Genomic DNA, 22,724 nt, shown 5'->3' on the forward strand with positions numbered 1-22,724 from the left:
ACATACACTCAATTAGTATTTGGTAGCATTGCCTTTAAATTGATTAACTTGAGTCAAACATTTTGGGTAGCCTTCCACAAGCTTCCCACAATAAGTGAATTTTGACCCATTCCTCCTGACAGAGCTGGTGTAACTGAGTCAGGTTTGTAGGCCTCCTTGCTCGCCCACGCTTTTTCAGTTCTGCCCACAAATTTTCTATAGGATTGAGATAAGGGCCTTGTGATGGCCACTCCAATTCCTTGACTTTGTTGTCCTTAAGCCATTTTCCACAACTTTGGAAGTATGCTTGGGGTCATTGTCAATTTGGAAGACCCATTTGCAACCAAGTTTTAACTTCCTGACTGATGTCTTGAGATGTTGCCACAATATATCCACATCATTTTCCTCCCTCGTGATGCCATCTATTTTGTGAAGTGCACCAGTCCCTCCTGCAGCAAAGCAACACCACAACATGATGCTGTTACCCCCGTGCTTCACAGTTGGGATGGTGTTCCCCTTTTTCCTCCAAACATAACGAAGGTCATTATGGCCAAACAGTTCTATTTTTGTTTCATCAGACCAGAGGACATTTCTCCAGAAAGTACGATCTTTGTCCCCATGTGCAGTTGCAAACCGTAGCCTGGCTTATTTATGGCGGTTTTGGAGCAGTGGCTTCTACCTTGCCGAGTGGCCTTTCAGGTTATGTCGATATAGGACTCGTTTTACTTTTGTACCGGTTTCCTCCAGCATCTTCACAAGGTCCTTTGCTGTTGTTCTGGGATTGATTTTCACTTTTCACACCAAAGTACATTAATCTCTAGGAGAACGAGTCTCCTTCCTGAGCGGTATGACGGCTGCGTGGTCCCATGGTGTTTATACTTGCGTACTATTGTTTGTACAGATGAACGTGGTACCTTCAGGCATTTGGAAATTGCTCCCAAGGATGAACCAGACTTATTATTATTTTTCTGAGGTCTTGGCAGATTTATTTTGATTTTCCCATGATGTCAAGCAAAGAGACACTGAGTTTAAAGGTAGGCCTTGAAATACATCCACAGGTACACCTCCAATTGACTTAAATGATGTCAATTAGCCTATCAGAAGCTTCTAAAACCATGGAATTATTTTCTGGAATTTTCCAAGCTGTTCAAAGACACAGTCAACTTAGTGTATGTAAACTTCTGACCCACTGGAATTGTGATACAGTGAAATTATCTCTGTAAACAATTGCTGGAAAAAGTACTTGTGTCAGGCACAAAGTAGATAGTCCTAACCGACTTTCCAAAACAACAAGAAATTTGTGGAGTGGCTGAAAAACAAATTTTAATGACTCCAACCTAAGTGTATGTAAACTTCCGACTTCAACTGTATGTGCCTAAAATACACTGTACTGCAAGTACAGTATAGTTTCAATACACACAAACAGCCATAAATGTCAAAATCCTTTGATTGGTTGGACAAAATGTCAGTTCATGCTGCAAGAGCTCTGATAGGTTGGAGGATGTCCTCTGTAAATTGTCATAATTACTGTGTAAGTCTATGGAACGGGGTGAGAACCATGAGCCTCCTAGGTTTTGTTTTGAAGCCAATGTACTCAGAGGAGGACGGAAACTAACTACTGTACACCTTCATTGCAAAACAGTGTGTTTAATTCAATTATTTGGTGACATGTTCATATATTTAGTATAGTTTTTTCTAAAAGGATGGTCCTCCCCTTCCTCCTTTGAGGAGCCTCCACTGGTATATACTCTATCAGTAATCCTTTTAGAGCTTTTGTCCAGAATCCAGTGTGTAGGAGGGAGAATCCAAGATGTGGGAAGTGTGCAGGGGGGCATGGGATAAAAGATTGTGTAGTTTCAGTAGATACATTTGTGTGTGTCAACTGTAGGGTTGCCCATGTTGCTGGGGATCGGAAGTGTCCGGTGCGACAGTGGCAAGTGGAGGTGACCAGAGTCAGAGTAGTGCATCCTCTACTTTCTTCACTGGGCCAGTATGCTGGGCCAGTGAAGAAAGTAGAGGAGGATGGGTCAACGGTGAGGGACCCTGAGATGATCCCTGTGAGTAGTAGATTTGTGCCAGCACAGAGGGATAGGCCAACGAGTAATATATGTTTCAGTAAGGTTGGCTTCTTAGCGTTCATATCAGCTGTACCGCAGAAATGGAACGTCAATCACAGAAAATAGATGTGGTGGTGGCAGCTGCAGAGAAGTATTTCGGTGGAGCTTCAGAAGAGTTACAGGGTGTGTTTAGTGGTGGTGTCCCGTCCACCCAGCCTGGTGGCAAGGTGCATTAGCATATAGGGTCAAAGCAGTGGAATGGATTGGTGGTTTTTATTTGTATTTTTATGAAATAGTGGTATATATGTGTAGGGTTAGTTGGTGGTGCAATATTTTATTTTCCTTCCTTTTTTAATTTGTATCACAAAATGTAACATGATTGAACACCAACTCCCGAACAGTAGTTGGCCGCATTCACAAACAAAATGTGCAAACGCTATGATACTAAAGAAGAAGAAGACAAGATTGAGTGGGACAGACTTTTTTCTTTTTTTTACATGAGAAGCTCACTTTCACGTTAAACTCGTCATCTTCTCTTATCAGCAGGATATAATATAGAGAGGTAAGATGGATATCGATTTTGAGACATGTGACATGTAGTATTTTCATATTTTTGTATACACTTTCATATTAATTAGACATTCCTGTTCTTTTTAAAAGATTTCTCACCAGCTCTGTTAAATGTCAACACAACACTGAGCTTATACCAAGCTTTTTATATTCAAAGCCTTTTAACATTGAATTCAGCTCGTGAAATGCTACTTTTGCTTTTTGCAACCCGCGGAAACAACTTTGACTACCACAAAAAGTAAAATCCTTTGATATTTTAGCGAAAGTGAATAAACATATTTGTCTTCGTAAAAATCTATTTTATAATATAAGTGACATTTTATCACCGAAGCACACCCTAATTGTATTGTGTAAAGTTGTTGAATCAAATTTCAATCACTCTAGAATAATTGTCTTAGTATTTAAACTAGAAAAGGTATGAACAAAACATTGACAAATACTGTAAACTTGTCATAGGTAGCTATGTAGAAATTGCTCTGGTTGATAAAATTCTAATGGTCCTTCTCTTATTTCAGTTCATGTGACAAAACAAGCTATCCATTGTGCCATTATTAAATGCTGTGAAACATATTTTCAATAACCCAAAATACAGTATTTTTCAGCTGTTTGAAGCTGATCTACAAAACCGAAACTTAAAAGACCCAAAAATGAAACTTATGAACGGGAAGCATAGAAACGGCCGTACATAGAATGCATCTATCGCTCAGACATGCTTTCAATGTACATCTACAACTCACATTTCTTTGTGAATTTGGTTGCGTCGCCCAAAAACCGACATACTTGCGCCTAGATTACTCATTTTATTAATTGAGCCTTTTCAGTCTTGTTTGTGTTTGTGCCCATTGTTGTACTTTGTATCATAACATCATAAAGTGGCTGCCAATCCTGATTACCAAGCAATTGATTTGCCAAGAGATAGAGATAAAGAAAATAGAGGTTCTGTCCCAGGGGAAACGGATACATTGCTGCCAACCCAAGTAACTGATAACATGAGCTCGGATGAAACGAGGTAAGAGGAGTTTCCTATTACCTATAGTCAGTGAAGTGTTACCAATTCAATTATGCGCGAGAAAAACTAGACATTTTAGAACAACATTTGTAGCTATAAAATTACATGTTTCGTGATTGTATTTCATTCTAAATATGAACAGTAATGTCCAAATAAAGTAGGACCAGTTTTAACTCAAGCTGTAGTTGAAAATCTTATTATTTTTGTCCCAAAACACCTGTGCCTTACAGCAGGAACAGTGATAGGTCCATGTGTCAACCAATAACGTTCAACCGTACCTCTGTGAAATGGTGAGATGCTGTCTTCTGAAATATTTGTCTACAGTGGATTCGGAAAGTATTCAGACCCCTTGACTTTTTCCACATTTGATTACGTCACATCATTTTTCTAAAATGGATTAAATAGTTCCCCCCCCCCCCCCCCCCCCCCCCTCATCAATATACACACAATACCCATAATGACAAAGCAAAAACAGGTTATTACAAATAAAAAACTGATATCACATTTACATAACTATTCAAACTCTTTACTCAGTACTTTGTTGAAGCACCTTTGGCAGCGATTACAGCCTTGAGTCTTCTTGGGTATGATGCTACAAGCTTGGTACACCTGCTTTGGGGAGTTTCTCCCATTCTTCTCTGCAGATCCTCTCAAGCTCTGTCAGGTTGGATGTGTAATGTCGCTGCACAGCTATTTTTAGGTCTCCAGAGATGTTCGATCGGGTTCAAGTTCAGGCTCTTGCGGTCCACTCAAGGACATTGAGACTTGTCCCGAAGCCACTCCTGCGTTGTCTTGGCTGTGTGCTTAGGGTCGTTGTCCTGTTGGAAGGGGAACCTTCACCCCAATCTGAGGTCCTGAGTGCTCTGGATCAGGTTTTCATCAAGGATCTCTCTGTACTTTGCTCTGTTAATCTTTCCCTCGATTCTGACTAGTCTCCCAGTCCCTGCCGCTGAAAAACATCCCCACAAAATGATGCTGCCACCACCATGCTTCACCATAGGGATGGTGCCAGGTTTCCTCCAGAAGTGACACTTGGCATTCAAGCCAAAGAGTTCAATATTGGTTTCATCAGATCAGAGAATCTTGTTTCTCATGGTCTGAGTCTTTTAGGTGCCTTTTGGCAAACTCCAAGCGGGCTGTCATGTCCCCTTTACTGAGGAGTGGCTTCCGTCTGACCACTCTACCATAAAGGCCTGATTGGTGGTTTGCTGCAGAGATGGTTGTCCTGGAAAGTTCTCCCATCTCCACAGAGGAACTCTGGAGCTCTGTTAGAGTGACCATCGGGTTCTTGGTGACCTCCCTGGCCAAGGCCCTTCTCCCCTGATTGCTCAGTTTGACAGGGTGGTCAGCTCTAGGAAGAGTCTTGGTGGTTTCAAACTTCTTCCATTTAATAATGATTGAGGCCACTGTATTTTTGGGGACCTTCAATGCTGCTGAAATGTTTTGGTATAATTCCCCATACTTTCATTGATTAATTGTTAGAAGTGGTTTTATATATTCTTTATGAACATATCTCCCATTATAACCTGGTGTTTAGAGAAATATAAGATACCTGCACTTTCTCCAATGGGTGAACAAATAATGCAGTGTCATGTATTATGCAATATAAATGTCAAAACGGTCCAGGAATACAGCTGAATCATCATACAGCTGTGTTGGGTTTGTTTGGTGCAGTATTTTCAAAGTTATATTAACTTGGCCTGGAAATTCACTATACTGTAGCTGTGTCTCATGAAGTGCTGGACCCAGTTTAAACGTCCTTTATATAACCAATATAACCAATGTCAGAACATCAATGTAAAATATCAATTATGCATTTTGTACCACGTCAGGGAAGAGCAGTTGGCTAAACTACTACCGGGAACTGCTCAGTGCCAGAGGCCAGCTAGTTACTGGGTCGTTTCACAATAAGAGTGCCTTTTGCGTCCCTTTGATATCTTGTTAGAGGTTCACCTAGGGGTCATGATGGGGGCTTACCAAATGTTTGATGTATTATAATAATTGATTATGCTTATGTTGTATTAATAGAAGGGGAGGGGTTATAAGACCCCACCCTCCTTACATTTATAGGGTCCTAGACTACAGATTAACAATATATATTCATTATAGAGGTTTAATATTGTTCCACAGTTGTTTTCTAGTCTCTCTGCCTTTTATAAAAAAAACTCTGAGAAATGTGTGACTGTGAAGACAGAACTTTGCAGTAAGAGATAAGATACCAGTCAGACATTCCACTATAAATCAACTTGGACATTTACTGCTGAGCCTTTAGATAACACTAAAAGTCTTGTTTATGTAGCTGTGTAGGCATGGTTTTGGTCTCATGAGTAGAAGGTAATGGCGTAGGCAGTGACATCACAGGGGGTTGACTACAAGCATGATAAAAGCAACTTGGGACCTTTTCTATTTTGCAGAACTTACTCGGAAACATGCGTGCTATGTTCCTGTTGTCAACTTCTGTCTGCAATTGCATTAATAAATGAATGATTTAATTAAAGATATTGCCAGAATACTAATTTCACCAATTTCACTTTGTGACATCAGCTGATGTAAGAAGAGCTTTATAAATACATTTGATTGATTGATTGATTGACCAGTGCACTTGCTCGTTAGCTGGCTGCTCATTCTAAATAGTTGGTAAACCTGTTCAAAACAGTGGCAGCATGTCCACTGGAGATTCAGTGGTGATTATGTTTTTTACATGCAAAAGTTGAACTAGGTGTATTTATGTTGTTGTTCAAATGTACCCTTTATATACTATATATTTCCAAAGAAACTACCTGTAGTTTGAAATCTTGCCCTAATATTTCTGCTGCTTTGTTGATAATGTGCCAACCCCCCTCCACCGTCCAGGGTATTCAACCTATTAGAGGCATGCACACACCAAAGACGGTTTAGAATATACTGTCTTGGCGCGTACTTCACAAAGAACACAGGAAATGTTATTTCCTGCTCTAAAAGTGTCAGTTTCCGGCTGTGTCTGACAACGGCTATACAACGGCCTACACAGAAGGGTAATTCAACATTCACAGGAGTTGTAAGGTATTTACACCATTTAAACAATTCAGTACAGTCACACTGTATGTTAGTCTTTGTTCGCCTATAGGTTTACCTCTAATTGATTAGTTTAATTGGTTAATAGCGGTTTACCAAACAATAGCGCGTGGGGGAGAATCTACACCTACTGGACCTTGCTTTAACTCGTTGAATTTGGTGGAACACAGATTAGCCATCGATTACACACAAATTAACACATAATGAGTAAGGAACTATAAAAACGTTAACAATATTTCAAATAATCCCTTTTAGTATAAAAAAAATGGATGGATGTGATAACACCTAAATGAATTCATAGGGATTTTTTTGTGTGGAAGAAATGAAACATTTAATGTGATAAATGTAATGCCCATATATATCGAATATTTCAGCTCTTTGTTTTGTTAACAAAAAATCCCAATTAATTAATTTAGGTGTTATCACATCCATCCATTTTTTTTTTCCTTACTCATGTGTTAATTTGTGTGTAATCGATGGCTAATCTGTGTTCCACCAACTGGCTGGGTGTCACACCCTGACCATAGTTTGCTTTGTATGTTTCTATGTTTTGGTTGATCAGGGTGTGATCTGAGTGGGCATTCTATGTTGGATGTCTTGTTTGTCTATTTCTATGTCTGGCCTGATATGGTTCTCAATCAGAGGCAGGTGTTAGTCATTGTCTCTGATTGGGAACCATATTTAGGTAGCCTGGGTTTCACTGTGTGTTGGTGGGTGATTGTTCCTGTCTCTGTGTTTTGCACCAGATAGGGCTGTTTTTGGTTTTCCACGTTTATTGTTTTTGTTAGTGTATTCATGTCCAGTGTCTTTATTAAAGAACATGAATAACCACCACGCTGCGTTTTGGTCCGCCTCTCCTTCACCTAAAGAAAACCGTTACGGTTCTATATATTCTGGAACCGTATTAAAAATATTAATATGAATATCTCAAAACTACCCTTGATTTGCTGAATGTGCAATCCTAAAGCAGAGCTGTGATTGGTTAATGACCTATAATGTCCCTTTCTATGGGTCATCTCGTTAAAAGTACCAGAGAGCTCCATGGAAATGTGATGTGTTTGAAGAGTATATTGTGTCTAAAAATAATCATTTAAAAAAAGGGTAATTCTGAGATATTCATAATAATAGTTTTAATGTTGAATAAATTAATGTGAAAGCGTGTATTTTGGAATCTATACATACTCTATATGTTAGAGCACACTATAAGGAGTATAATGACACCAATATGTCTGTATCATGTATGGTTCACAGATCATAGGGTCTCACAGGAGGCATGTATGGGTCTCACAGGAGGCATGTATGGGTCTAAAAGGGCCTTAAATGGCCACTTTAATCATGGTTATCCCCCCAAAAATTGTGTTACAGCCTGAATTTAAAATTTCTTACATTGAGATTGTGTCACTGGGCCTACATACAATCTGTGCCGTAAAGTACTTAAGTAAAATTGTAAAAACTGATGTCGTTTTTTTGGGAATCTGTACTTTACTTTACTATTTATGTTTTTGACAACTTTTACTTTTACTTCACTACATTCCTTATGAAAATGATGTACTTTTTACTCCATACATTTTCCCTGACACCCAAAATGACTCGTTACATTTTGAATGCTTAGCAGGACAGGAAAATGGTCTAATTCACACACCTATCAAGAGAACATCCCTGGTCATCCCTACTGCCTCTGATCTGCCAAACTCACTAAACACATAAATTATGTCTGAGTGTTAGAGCGTGCCCCTGGCTATCCGTAAATGATCAAAACAAGAAAATGGTGCCGTCTGGTTTGCTTAATATAAGGAATTTTAATTGATTTTTACTTTTGATACTTAAGTATATTTGAGCAATAACATAAAATACTTATGTAAATGAAATACACATTTTAATTTCTTTCAAAAGGATTTACAAAGACATAGGGCGTTTTGACTGTCTAACGTTTAGTCAAAAGCGAGTTGAAGACAGCTCTTTTGACAATGCCTCTTTATACTTTGCCTTAATAATTGTTTTACTTCCCTAAAATTCTTGGTAAACTAAATTAGATTGATTATTTTAGTTGTTCTACCTTTTGATATTTTTTGTGTATTGTTTGTGCATTCACTACCCACAGTTACATTGTAACATGGCTACTTCCTTGAAACCCTCAATGCAAAGCGGGCTTGAGGTAGGAAATGGAGGCTCTGCAGAGGAAGAACAAAAAAGGCTTCCATACCTTGATGCTAACGAGAGCGCAGATGGAATAAGGTGATCTATGTTTTATAATATCTTAATTTGTTATGGTATTGTGAGTTTTTGTAGCATTCTTCGAGTCACTGTGCTTGCTATTTGTGTTTTAAAAATTTTCAAACTACTTAAAGGGCAATGCAACCAGTTTTCAACCTAATTTTCATGATCTCCAGCACAATGCCAGTGTCAACATATGTAAAAATATGAAGTAAAAAAGTTTACATAATCAAAAGTTAAAACATTTAAAAAAACTGCTTTTCAAACACTATGAGATTCGTTGTGACATGGGGAGCAAACCTGTTGCAGGTTTAGAAAATCAGTTATTTTTTTATATTTGAATCTTACACTGTGATGTCACAGAGAAGCATTTATTTTAGGACCTTGTATTTTTAACCACAGATCATAGAAATGTGCTGTTTTCACACACTCACAGGCCAGTTCATTAGGTACACCCATCGAGTACCGTGTCAGACCCCCCCCCCCCCTCCCTGATGGTCGGTCGTCTGCTGCAATAGCCCATTCTTGACAAGGATTGACAAGTTGTGCGTTCCGAGATGCTGTTCTGCGCACAACTGTTGTACTGTTGTTTGTCTGTTTGTGGCCAGCCTTTTTGCTTGCACGATTGTTGCCATTTTCCTGCAACCTCTCTCATCAACGAGCTGTTTTCGCCCACAGGACTGCCGCTGACTGGATGTTTTTTGTTTGTCACACCAATCTCGTTAAACCCTAGACACTGTCAAGCGTGAATGCTCAGGAGGGCGGCCGTTTCTGAAATACTGGACCCGGTGCTCCTGGCACCGACGATCATACCAAGCTCAGTCGCTAATGTCACTGGTTTTACACATTCTAATGTTCAATTGAACAGTAACTAGGAGCGATCCATTTTTGTGAACAGGTTGGCGTACCTAATAAACTGACCGGTGAGTGTATGTAGACATTGTTTTGGTGCTGGAGATGATGAATGAGGTTGAAAAATGTCTGAATTGCCCTTAACTCTTTACAACCCCTTGAAGGGTGATGGCCAGAGCACTGTTATTCTATAGGAGGTTATCAACAATGAAAGTTAAGCTTAGTTAGAGTTGTAAATGTTATGTTGTGTTGGTATCAGGGAAGAACAGCCAGAACCACCTGTTCCTGATTGTCAGTCCATGAAGAGTGATAAATCCATGCGTCTTCCGCTAGATTTCAACGGCGTCTGCCCAACCTATGATAGCAGGTGAGTCTTCTGAAATGTTGTCTTGTATTAATTTTTTCACAGTGGTGGAAAAAGTATCTAATTGTGATACTTGAGTAAAAGTATAGATACCTTAATAGAAAGTTAGTCACCCAGTAAAATACTACTTGAGTAAAAGTCTAAAAGTATTTGGTTCTAAATATACTTAAGTATCAAAAGTAACAGTAAAAGTATAAATCATTTCATATTCCTTATATCTGCAAAGCAGACGGCACCATTATCTTGTTTAACATTTTTACAGATATCCAGGGGCACGCTCCAACACATCATTTACAAATGATGCATTTGTGTTTAGTGAGTCCGCCAGATCAGAGCTAGTAGAGATGACCAAGTGTTCTCTTGATAAGTGCGTGAATTGGACCATTTTCATGTCCTGCTAAGCATAAATAATATAACATGTACTTTTGGGTGTCAGGGAAAACGTATGGAGTAAAAAGTACATTATTTTCTTTAGGAATGTAATGAAGTAAAAGTTGTCTAAAAAGTACAGATACCCTCCATAATTACCCCCCAAAATTACACACAATACCCCATAATGACATTTTTTTTGTGGCTAATTTATAAAATAAACTGAAATATTAGTATTCAGAGCCTTTATTAAGTACTTTGTAGAAGCACCTTTGGCAGCGATTACAGCCTCGAGTCTTCTTGGGTATGATGCTACAAGTTTAGCACACTTTTGGGGAGTTTCTCCCATTCTTCTCTGCAGATCCTCTCAAACCCCTGTCAGGTTGGATGGGGAGCGTCGCTGCACAGCTATTTTTAGGTCTCTGCAGTGATGTTTGATTGGGTTAAAGTCCGGGCTCTGGCTGGGCCACTCAAGGACATTCAGAGATTTGTCTCTGAAGCCACTCCTGCGTTGTCTTGGATGTGTGCTTAGGGTTGTTGTCCTGTTGGAAAGTGAACCTTTGCCCCAGTCTGAGGTCCTGAGCTCTCTGGAGCAGGTTTTCATCAAGGATCTCTCTGTACTTTGCTCCGTTCATCTTTGCCTCGATCCTGACTAGTCTCCCAGTCCTTGCCACTGAAAAACATCCCCACAGCATGATGCCACCACCGTGCTTCACCGTAGGGATGGTGCCAGGTTTTCTCCAGACGTGACTCTTGACATTCAGGCCAAAGAGTTCAATCTTGGTTTCATCAGACCAGAGAATCTTGTTTCTCATGGTCTGAGAGTATTTAGGTCACCTCCCTGACCAAGGCCCTTCTCCTATGATTGCTCAGTTTGGCCTGGCGGCCAGCTCAAGGAAGAGTCTTGGTGGTTCCAAACGTCTTCCATTAAAGAATGATGGAGGCCACTATGTTCTTGGGGATCTTCAATGCTGCAGAAGTTTTTGGCACCACAGAGATGCCGTGACGAGATCCTGAGGCCCGTTGTCATGCCATTTATCCGCCGCCATTCTCATGTTTCAGCGTGATAATGCACGGCCCCATGTCGCAAGGATCTGCACATAATTCCTGGAAGCTGAAAATGTCCCTGTTCTTCCATGGTCTGCATACTCACCAGACATGTCACCCATTGAGCATGTTTGGAATGCTCTGGATCGACGTGTACAGAGCATTCCAGTTCCTGCCAATATCCAGTTATTGTATTGATGATATCCTCATGCAGCACGTCATGTCATCACATGTCATCAGAGTGTGCAGCTGAACATTCTATGCTGGAAAACACTTGGTTTGTTATTATTGATTGAAACAAAACCGACATTCATTCAATACGAATACATAACTTGTTTTTGCGTGGATTCAGTTAGCTTTTATCAGCAAGGACCGCTATTTCTTGTCCCGTTTAACAGACAGATTTAAGCCTGCTTGACAGAGACGCTAAGCTGCTAGACATCAAGCTAACGAAGTTGGTACCAGAGGAGTTATTTTCTTTGTCTAGAGAAATGAATGAACTGTTCCAGCGCTGTAGGAGCTATATCCATTATGCACTGTTTCAGGACAAACCGGATCAGTCTGAGTTCCAATGCGGCAATAGTTTACTTGCCGAGGATTATAGGCTTGAGGTGGCTTCATTGATCATTTAAGTCACCAGCCTACATAAGAAACTGGGGGAAATGTTTACATTTGGTTGGACGGCATATGGGCTTGTTGGATGCATCTCCGCCTTGTTGTTACTCGACTGGTCGGTGATGCCCAGAGCTCCCCCATCTGATATCGGAGTTGAAGGAGCACAGCAATAAAAGCAAGACAATCAACTATTGTCGCATGTCATGAGCCGTGAAAGCCGAAGACAGCGACCTCCCGCAAAGCATTCTACACTCCCAACGAGAAGCCCGGAGAGGATACAAACAACGAATAGTTTCGCCGTCCTGGAGTCTGATCAACTTCGTCGCTGGGGGTGCCTATGTCTGCGGCCGCAGTGCCTACTACTACGATTTCGAAGTCGACATCCTTCCTTCCCTGCTCTGGATGGAGCGGGGCTTCTCCATCTGTCGGTGGCCTGCCACAGGCGCCGGGAGCAACGGGCTCAAGTTATCCTGCCTCTCGCCCGTCCATAAATAGTTCTCTGAATCCTGAGAAGCGTGGCAGTGGCCAGATTTCCTAGTCCTTCTCGCCAGCAGTGGTTCTAGGCAGCTCCATGGCAAGAAATGTGTCCTTTCCTGGTGTAGAAACAATGTCTTATCCCGGAGCTCGAGTAAATGACATTACCTAGCTGCTCCCGAATGTACTACGCCAGGACATGGAAATTGATTCTATCGTAGTCCATGTGGGTTTTAATGACATTATGAAGGGCAGTTCTGAAACGTTGAAACTGGATTTTAAAGAGTTAATTGACTCTCTGCCAAACACTTACAAAAGATCCATCATGAAAGACAAGCATTGTCATTTTAAATTCCGTAAAGTTAGTGTGGAAGAGGCAAATTTTTTGTTGTTGTCTATCAACGATGACAAGCCACCGGGGTCTGACAACTTGGATGGAAAATAGCGAATGATATTGCCACTCCTATTTGCCACATCTTCAATCTAAGGCTACTAGAGAGCGTGTGCCCTCAGGCCTGGAGAGAAGCTAAAGTCATTACGCTACCTAAGAATAGTAAAGCTGTCACGCCCTGACCTTGGAGATCCTTTCTATGTCTCCATTTTGGTTTGGTCAGGGCGTGATTTGGGGTGGGCATTCTGTTTTGTGTTTCTATTTCTATGTTTTGGCCGGGTATGGTTCTCAATCAGGGACAGCTGTCTATTGTGGTCTCTGATTGGAAACCATACTTAGGTACCCTTTTTCCCACCTGTGTTTGTGGGAAGTTGACTTTCTTTATGGCACTTAGCCTTTGAGCTTTACGGTTTGTATTGTTTGTTGTTTTGTCGGCGTCATTTTTGATTAATTAAAGAAAATGTACTCTCACCACGCTGCACCTTGGTCCAGTTCTTCCAACAGTCGTGACAAAAGCCCCCTTTACTGGCTCAAATAGCCGACCAACCAACCCTTAGTAAACTTTGGAGAAAAAAATTGTAGTTGAAAAAATTGTGTTTGACCAGATACAATACTATTTTACAGTAAACAAATTGGCAGCATACTTTCAGCATGCTTATAGAGAAGGACATTCGACATGCACAGCACACAAATGACTGATGATTGGCTGAGAGAAATAGATGATAAAAAGATTGTGTGAGCTGTTTTGTTAGACTTCAGTGCAGCTTTTGACATTATTGATCATAGTCTGCTGCTGGCAAAACGTATGTGTTAGGGCTTTAACTGATGCAAGCAGTAAAATTAGATTTAGAAAACAGATTTAAAAAAAAGATGGAACAGCGGGGCCTGTGAAGCAACACAAACATAGACACACACACACACACACGATAGCATACGCGCTGTACACACACGTACACATGGATTTTGTACTGTATATATGTGTGGTAGTGGTGGCGTAGGGGCCTGAGGGCACACAGTCCGTGAATGTATTGTAATGTTTTTAAAATTGTTTAAACTGCCTTAATTTTGCTGGACCCCAGGAAGAGTAGCTGCTGCCTTGGCAGGAACTAATGGGGATCCTTAATAAACCCCAGGAAGAGTAGCTGCTGCCCTGGCACGAACTAATGGGGATCCTTAATAAACCCCAGGAAGAGTAGCTGCTGCCCTGGCACGAACTAATGGGGATCCTTAATAAACCCCAGGAAGAGTAGCTGCTGCCCTGGCACGAACTAATGGGGATCCTTAATAAACCCCAGGAAGAGTAGCTGCTGCCCTGGCACGAACTAATGGGGATCCTTAATAAACCCCAGGAAGAGTAGCTGCTGCCCTGGCACAAACTAATGGGGATCCTTAATAAACCCCAGGAAGAGTAGCTGCTGCCCTGGCACGAACTAATGGGGATCCTTAATAAACCCCAGGAAGAGTAGCTGCTGCCCTGGCACAAACTAATGGGGATCCTTAATAAACCCCAGGAAGAGTAGCTGCTGCCCTGGCACGAACTAATGGGGATCCTTAATAAACCCCAGGAAGAGTAGCTGCTGCCCTGGCACAAACTAATGGGGATCCTTAATAAACCCCAGGAAGAGTAGCTGCTGCCCTGGCACGAACTAATGGGGATCCATAATAAACCCCAGGAAGAGTAGCTGCTGCCCTGGCACGAACTAATGGGGATCCTTAATAAACCCCAGGAAGAGTAGCTGCTGCCCTGGCACAAACTAATGGGGATCCTTAATAAACCCCAGGAAGAGTAGCTGCTGCCCTGGCACGAACTAATGGGGATCCTTAATAAACCCCAGGAAGAGTAGCTGCTGCCTTGGCAGGAACTAATGGGGATCCTTAGTAAACCCCAGGAAGAGTAGCTGCTGCCCTGGCACGAACTAATGGGGATCCTTAATAAATACAAATACAAAACTTTGCACAGCCATTGAAGAGAAGTGGGACAACATTCCACAGGCCACAATAAAACAGCCAGATCAACTCTATGCTAAGGAGATGTGTCAGAGGTGCATGAGGCAAATGGTGGTCACACTAGATACTGACTGGTTTTCTGATCCACGCCCCTACATGTTTTTGAAGTTATCTTTGACCAACAGACTCACATCTGTATTCCCAGTCATGTGACATCCATAGATTAGGGCCTATTACATTTATTTTAATTGACTGATTTCCTTATATGAACTGTAACTCAGTCATTGAATCAATCATTGAATCAATCAACAATCATTGAAATTGTTGCATGTTGCATGTATATTTTTGTTCAGTATAGAATCAAGTATTGGTACCATGATTGTGTTAGGAAATAAATGGTATATCCACGATATTGGCCGCAAAGATCACTATACTCTCATTGACTATAAAGGTGCTGACAGACAGTGGATGGGGTGGCCTTTTCATGTTCAATGAAGCCTAGGTGGGGGCGAAATTCACACCCAGGTGGAGTGATCAGCGGTGAGCACCAGTGGAAACCGCTCAGCCTAGGTGGAAAGCAGTGTTCACAGTAGAAAACGTAGTCTGTGTGGTGAAGCGTCAACACTTACAGTGCCTTGCGAAAGTATTCGGCCCCCTTGAACTTTGCGACCTTTTGCCACATTTCAGGCTTCAAACATAAAGATATAAAACTGTATTTTTTTGTGAAGAATCAACAACAAGTGGGACACAATCATGAAGTGGAACGACATTTATTGGATATTTCAAACTTTTTTAACAAATCAAAAACTGAAAAATTGGGCGTGCAAAATTATTTAGCCCCCTTAAGTTAATACTTTGTAGCGCCACCTTTTGCTGCGATTACAGCTGTAAGTCGCTTGGGGTATCTCTATCAGTTTTGCACATCGAGAGACTGAATTTTTTTCCCATTCCTCCTTGCAAAACAGCTCGAGCTCAGTGAGGTTGGATGGAGAGCATTTGTGAACAGCAGTTTTCAGTTCTTTCCACAGATTCTCGATTGGATTCAGGTCTGGACTTTGACTTGGCCATTCTAACACCTGGATATGTTTATTTTTGAACCATTCCATTGTAGATTTTGCTTTATGTTTTGGATCATTGTCTTGTTGGAAGACAAATCTCCGTCCCAGTCTCAGGTCTTTTGCAGACTCCATCAGGTTTTCTTCCAGAATGGTCCTGTATTTGGCTCCATCCATCTTCCCATCAATTTTAACCATCTTCCCTGTCCCTGCTGAAGAAAAGCAGGCCCAAACCATGATGCTGCCACCACCATGTTTGACAGTGGGGATGGTGTGTTCAGCTGTGTTGCTTTTACGCCAAACATAACGTTTTGCATTGTTGCCAAAAAGTTTTGGTTTCATCTGACCAGAGCACCTTCTTCCACATGTTTGGTGTGTCTCCCAGGTGGCTTGTGGCAAACTTTAAACAACACTTTTTATGGATATCTTTAAGAAATGGCTTTCTTCTTGCCACTCTTCCATAAAGGCCAGATTTGTGCAATATACGACTGATTGTTGTCCTATGGACAGAGTCTCCCACCTCAGCTGTAGATCTCTGCAGTTCATCCAGAGTGATAATGGGCCTCTTGGCTGCATCTCTGATCAGTCTTCTCCTTGTATGAGCTGAAAGTTTAGAGGGACGGCCAGGTCTTGGTAGATTTGCAGTGGTCTGATACTCCTTCCATTTCAATATTATCGCTTGCACAGTGCTCCTTGGGATGTTTAAAGCTTGGGAAATCTTTTTGTATCCAAATCCGGCTTTAAACTTCTTCACAACAGTATCTCGGACCTGCCTGGTGTGTTCCTTGTTCTTCATGATGCTCTCTGCGCTTTTAACGGACCTCTGAGACTATCACAGTGCAGGTGCATTTATACGGAGACTTGATTACACACAGGTGGATTGTATTTATCATCATTAGTAATTTAGGTCAACATTGGATCATTCAGAGATCCTCACTGAACTTCTGGAGAGAGTTTGCTGCACTGAAAGTAAAGGGGCTGAATAATTTTGCACGCCCAATTTTTCAGTTTTTGATTTGTTAAAAAAGTTTGAAATATCCAATAAATGTCGTTCCACTTCCTGATTGTGTCCCACTTGTTGTTGATTCTTCACAAAAAAATACAGTTTATATCTTTATGTTTGAAGCCTGAAATGTGGCAAAAGGTCGCAAAGTTCAAGGGGGCCGAATACTTTCGCAAGGCACTGTACGTCCAACAGCAGGACCAGCTAACTTGCCCGCTGGCTAGCTAGCTAGAAGGCTAACACTATCAGTTTACAGAGTAATGTTTAACAATACAAATAATTTGTTTTTGAGTAATATTTTCTGTTGCATGTAAATACAGTTTAATGAACTAATGAACATATAGTGCTTATACCGATTCACTTTTCGCACGTTACTAATGTTTATTGATTTCGTTCCTATGGTCACCGGCAACTTTCGCCCTTGTATTTGAAGACACTAGCCGCTTTGACTTGAGGGACAAGTGGGGTACTCCGCCCCGGCAAGGTACTCGCCGATATTCTGGTGGGTGTCTGAAAAGCGCTTAATGGGGATGCTGCTTTCTGAAAACATTGCCTGCAGTACCCCGGTCGGCCTTGAATTTGAAATCCTCATTGAGAGGGGGCAGTCGTTCACCAGCGCTCAGAATTCAAATACATTTTACAAATTAAGTAAACGGGCAGTAACAGAGACTTGCCATATCAGGGATAATGTCTACTATGACCAATAAGAGGTCAGTGAGTGATCAGATTAAAATATTGGGAACCTAAAACAATCTCTCTCTCGTTCCTAGGAGCCAGTCTCTGGAGACAAACTCCTCAGTGTGTAGTTCAGATGGCGGTGAGATGAATTCACAAGGATCTGTTGTTACACACCAAAGGTATGGTCATAATAATTCACCCCCTTGGACTTTTCGCATTTTCTTGTGTTACAACTTGGAAGTAAAAGTGATTTAATAAGGATTTTTTTTTGTCACTGATCTACACAATATTTATAAACAAAATAATTAAAAAGAAAATGCTGAAATATATTGATAAGTATTCACCCCCTTTGTTATCAAGCTTAAATTAGTTCAGGAGTAAAAAAATATGTTTGTGTGGACAATCATGTTTTGCTATTCTATTGTATTTTATCACGTGAATTGTACCAGACGGAAGTGTGACATATGTGTGGGGCGCATTCACAAAGCTGTGAAGTTCTGCAAGGTTTGTAAGGCTGTGTACTGTGAAGACCATATTAGAGATCACTACATGGCCCCAGGACTAAGGAAACACACAGTAGTGGATGCCACTGATGACCACGGCCATGTTGAAATAGAAAGGACTTCGACTCAGGTAGAGGGATTCATTCTTTCACAGTTCTTAGTTGTTAGTTAGATTCTTAGTTGTGTTCTAATTGATTTAGGATTGTAAAGTAACTATCAATTTAGTAACATACATGCCTTCCTCTGTTTTCCTCAGGTTGGCTTATGGAAAAAGAATGTAGTCCTTTTCTGCATCCTCATACTTATACTTCTGGGTCTGGTGGGAGGACTTTGGTATCATATGAGTCCCAGAGTGGAGGGTGTGTATAGTCACAACTTAATTTCCAATATTTTGTTCTGCAGAGTATGATTCCATATATTGTATAACGTTTACTCATTGCATGCCCTGTGTCTCTGCAGGTAAGGGGAGACTTGACATGAGGATTGTTCTGCTGGGTAAGACTGGATCAGGGAAGAGTTCAACAGGAAACACCATCCTGGGGAGAGAGGCGTTTCGAGCAGAGGCTTCTCCAGTGTCTGTGACCACACAGTATGAGAAACACAATGTTGTTATTGGTCAGAATATAATAACTGTGATTGACACTCCAGGTATCTTAGGCACATTGTTGCAACCTGAGGAAGTTATGGTTAAAACTGCTGAGTGCATTAACACCACACCTCATATCTTCCTATTGGTGATCAGGCTGGAGGAATTCACAGATGAGGACAGAAAGTCAGTTCAATGGATCCAGGAGAATTTTGGAGAGGAGGCTTTAAAGTACACGATCGTTCTGTTTACTGGGGTAGACCAGCTAGAGGGGAAATCGGTAGAGACGTTTATAAAGGCCAGCAGCCATCTACAACAAGTCATTAACAGTTGTGGGGACAGATACCATGTCTTTAACAACAAGGACAAGAATGACAACACTCAGGTCTCAGAGCTGTTAGAGAAGATAGATGAATTACTGAATGAGTATAGGGGTTATCATCATGTGGCAGACTTGCTGATACAGGAAAGGGTTAGGAAAGAGGAGATGAGGGAGAGGGCTCAGATACTACAAGAGGAGGGGATAAAGAGGGAAGCAGCAGAAAGAGAGATCAGAGAGGAGGAGGAGAAAAAGAGGGAAGCAGCAGAAAGAGAGATCAGAGAGGAGGAGGAGAAAAAGAGGGAAGCAGCAGAAAGAGAGATCAGAGAGGAGGAGGAGAAAAAGAGGGAAGCAGCAGAAAGAGAGATCAGAGAGGAGGAGGAGAAAAAGAGGGAAGCAGCAGAAAGAGAGATCAGAGAGGAGGAGGAGAAAAAGAGGGAAGCAGCAGAAAGAGAGATCAGAGAGGAGGAGGAGAAAAAGAGGGAAGCAGCAGAAAGAGAGATCAGAGAGGAGGAGGTGAAAAAGAGGGAAGCAGCAGAAAGAGAGATCAGAGAGGAGGAGGTGAAAAAGAGGGAAGCAGCAGAAAGAGAGATCAGAGAGGAGGAGGAGAAAAAGAGGGAAGCAGCAGAAAGAGAGATCAGAGAGGAGGAGGAGAAAAAGAGGGAAGCAGCAGAAAGAGAGATCAGAGAGGAGGAGGAGAAAAAGAGGGAAGCAGCAGAAAGAGAGATCAGCGAGGAGGAGGAGAAAAAGAGGGAAGCAGCGGAAAGAGAGATCAGAGAGGAGGAGGATAAAAAGAAGGAAGCAGCGGAAAGAGAGATCAGAGAGGAGGAGGAGAAAAAGAGGGAAGCAGCGGAAAGAGAGATCAGAGAGGAGGAGGAGAAGAAGCGCAAGGAGCTAAAAAATCTGGCATTGAAGGCTTCTGAAAAATCAGATATTAAGTTTCAGCTGATAATCATTGTTGCAACAATCATCACTCTTATCATAATTTCCTGCTGTAAGTCTATTGTAGATAGAACGAAGGAAGAACATATGATATCAATACAGAAGGAACAGAAACTGGAGAATGAAATTAGACATATTATTAAAGAGAAATATGAAAAGAAAATCAGATTGTTGAAAGAAGCGCTTAATAGAACCAAAGAAATAAAGGTAAAGGAAAAGAAAGAAGATGTTAGAAGCTCTTGTAAATGTTCTTAAATAGTTAATTTAGAGGAAACAATGATCAGATCAACAAAACATATGACAAATAGCAAAACAGAACAGAAAAAAACAAATGACCTGGAAAATAAAACAAAAGGCACTACAAAAATAAAATACAAAAATGTACAAGAAAAAAATATGAAGATAATAGCAGTCATTAGAGGGCTGTGCCCTTTCTCTATGACAGTAGTAGTCACAACAATAGTTACAGCAGTTACACTTGTTAAAAATGTACACATCTGTCAAGAATTGCACCTGACATGTAGGTTGTGTCCCGATTCATGACCCCCACCTCCATGGACTTACTGGTCTATGATCTCTACAGAGACAGTAGATACAGAGCACAGTGTTGTCGTTTTTCAGCACAAAAGAGCCGGCTCCTTGTAATACGCTCTTTTACTTCCTGAAAAGTGAGACACGCTGTATCATTCATTGTGGAGCTGTGGCGGCAGTGTTGTGTCTTGGTTCCTTGATCTGATCTACAGTATGGTGTCGTGACGTTGACCTGGGGGGTAGGTTTATGACAGTCATAAATACCTCTTCTCCCCTTTTTCCTCTCTCTACCCTACTGAGGTTACATTTACAAAACCCTTGGTTAACATAGAGATTCTGGGAACATCAGTAGGTGGGGGGAAATGAACTATATTCTGGTAATCCGAACAATTGAACATATGCAGTGGTACTTAATGAATATGATGTCGGTTCAGTTGTCATCTGAGACATTCTCAATGATAAGATGACATAACCTCTACAGTGGAAAGTCTACATATCAGAGTTATCGGATTCACATGGAATTGTTGTTCAATTTAAATGTTTGAATATGAAATTATTTGTGACGGGATGAAATGTGATTTTAGCTTCTAAAATGTGAGATGTGGGTTTTCATAAATTAGGGCTGCTCACTCAGTGGCCCGCCCACGTGAAGAGACAGAGGTTGTAAACTATGAAACACACCACTTTTCTCCCTTCCTATATAAAGCCTTGACGACAATATAACCTCCTGTTCCGATGATGTGAGGACGACGGTCCAATGTCAGAATGGTTCAGATAATAACTACGGAATGAAGCCAACATCAGCGTGAGCTTTGGATGAGAATGGTATGAACTTTGAACTCTTATTCACTACAGAAGTGGTACCTCCTAGCCGTTGAGTTAGCAACAGCTACTGCAAACGAGGGTTAGGAAGGAACAGACAGAGTATCCCATCTACCACACAATGACGTTACTACAACGTATCCAATTGACCACCAGAGACATTCTTCAAAGGACAAAGGACTCGGTTTGGCAACACGGCCTTCCATCTACCACCAACCTACTGAAGCGCAGCGCAGAGTAAATATTTATTGCATTTTCCTTTTCCAAATGGGTGTTTAATTTAGAATGCATAAGATACTGTATTTACGATAGCACAGCTTTTTCCTTTGTTCCTCAGTCTCCCGCTCTTTTGCTCAAACCCAGCCCTTTTCCTTTGTGTAACAAGCTGTCATATCTGTTCCGCCCTCTAGGGACGTTTTCCTTTATGACGTAATTTGTAATCAAGTTATGATTAATTGTGTGTATATGAATTCTGTGTGATTAGTTAGGTATTTAGTAAATAAATAATTAAACCCAATTTTGTATTGCTGATTCAACTTGTTAGCCAGGGTTTATGAAGATAACCAAGAATTTACAACTTTCAGATTACAAAACTGAAGTAAAATGACCATTGATATTGACTGCTATTGATGTAAAATATTACTAGGTCTTTAAGAGTTTATTCGGAAGATAACAGCTCTATAAATATTATTTTGTGGTGCCCGACTCTCTAGTTAATTACATTTACATGATTAGCTCAATCAGGTGATATTAATTACAGAGAAATTATTTTATAGAATAGCATGTCATATCACTTAATTCGGCATAGCCAAAGACACGACAATGGGCTATGCATCAAAGTAGCATAATCTGCATTGATCACCAAATATAATCACAGCGACTGTTCAAACAATAAACCAAACATTGTAGCCTTGTTAGAATCCCCCCCCAAAATGTAAGTAAGTAAGGGACAGATGGCATTTTACTGGGGGAGGGGTGGTCCAAAATAGGGGAGGGTTGTCAAACTTTTATATATTTTTTGCTCTGGGGTTTTATTGGGTACAGGGGAGGGTAATGCATTCCCCCCTGGTTTAAATTCACTATTTGCAGGTTTTACTAGAGCATTTCTTCCATCCTAGAAACATTTCCTCAGCTGCTTGCAGAAGTCTCCCCTATATCAAGGTATTTTGGTTCTTTCCTGCACTTCGCTTTTCCATGTGCTAACTTTTATTGTAAACTGGGTGGTTCGAGACCTGAATGCTTATTGCCTGACAGCCGTGGTATATCAGGCTCTATAACACAGGTATGACTAAACATTTCTATTTACTGCTTTAAATACATTGGTAACCAGTTTATAATAGCAA

General features: G+C 41.0%; 1 protein-coding gene across 3 annotated transcripts; it reads left to right on the forward strand.

Annotated features, from left to right (window-relative positions):
- Positions 1-1,768: 1,768 nt before the first annotated feature.
- Positions 1,769-21,898, forward strand: LOC110485526 (uncharacterized). Of its 3 annotated transcripts, none has more exons than XM_021556621.3 (7): positions 1,769-2,598; positions 8,771-8,904; positions 9,995-10,102; positions 17,771-17,857; positions 18,128-18,311; positions 18,438-18,540; positions 18,641-21,898. In XM_021556621.3, exons 2-7 carry the CDS (start codon positions 8,783-8,785, stop codon positions 20,281-20,283), a joined length of 2,247 nt encoding a protein of 748 aa, XP_021412296.3. In that variant the 5' UTR covers positions 1,769-2,598; positions 8,771-8,782; the 3' UTR covers positions 20,284-21,898. The 3 variants fall into 3 exon arrangements, with proteins under 3 accessions (XP_021412296.3, XP_090060487.1, XP_090060486.1); XM_090204361.1 differs by lacking the exon at positions 1,769-2,598 and adding an exon at positions 3,342-3,615; XM_090204360.1 differs by lacking the exon at positions 1,769-2,598 and adding an exon at positions 6,512-6,657.
- Positions 21,899-22,724: the final 826 nt, after the last annotated feature.

The sequence above is a fragment of the Oncorhynchus mykiss genome, chromosome 17 (assembly GCF_057628025.1).
Source record: "Oncorhynchus mykiss isolate SJ-2025 chromosome 17, ASM5762802v1, whole genome shotgun sequence".
In the NCBI taxonomy this organism is placed as follows: Eukaryota; Metazoa; Chordata; class Actinopteri; order Salmoniformes; family Salmonidae; genus Oncorhynchus; species Oncorhynchus mykiss.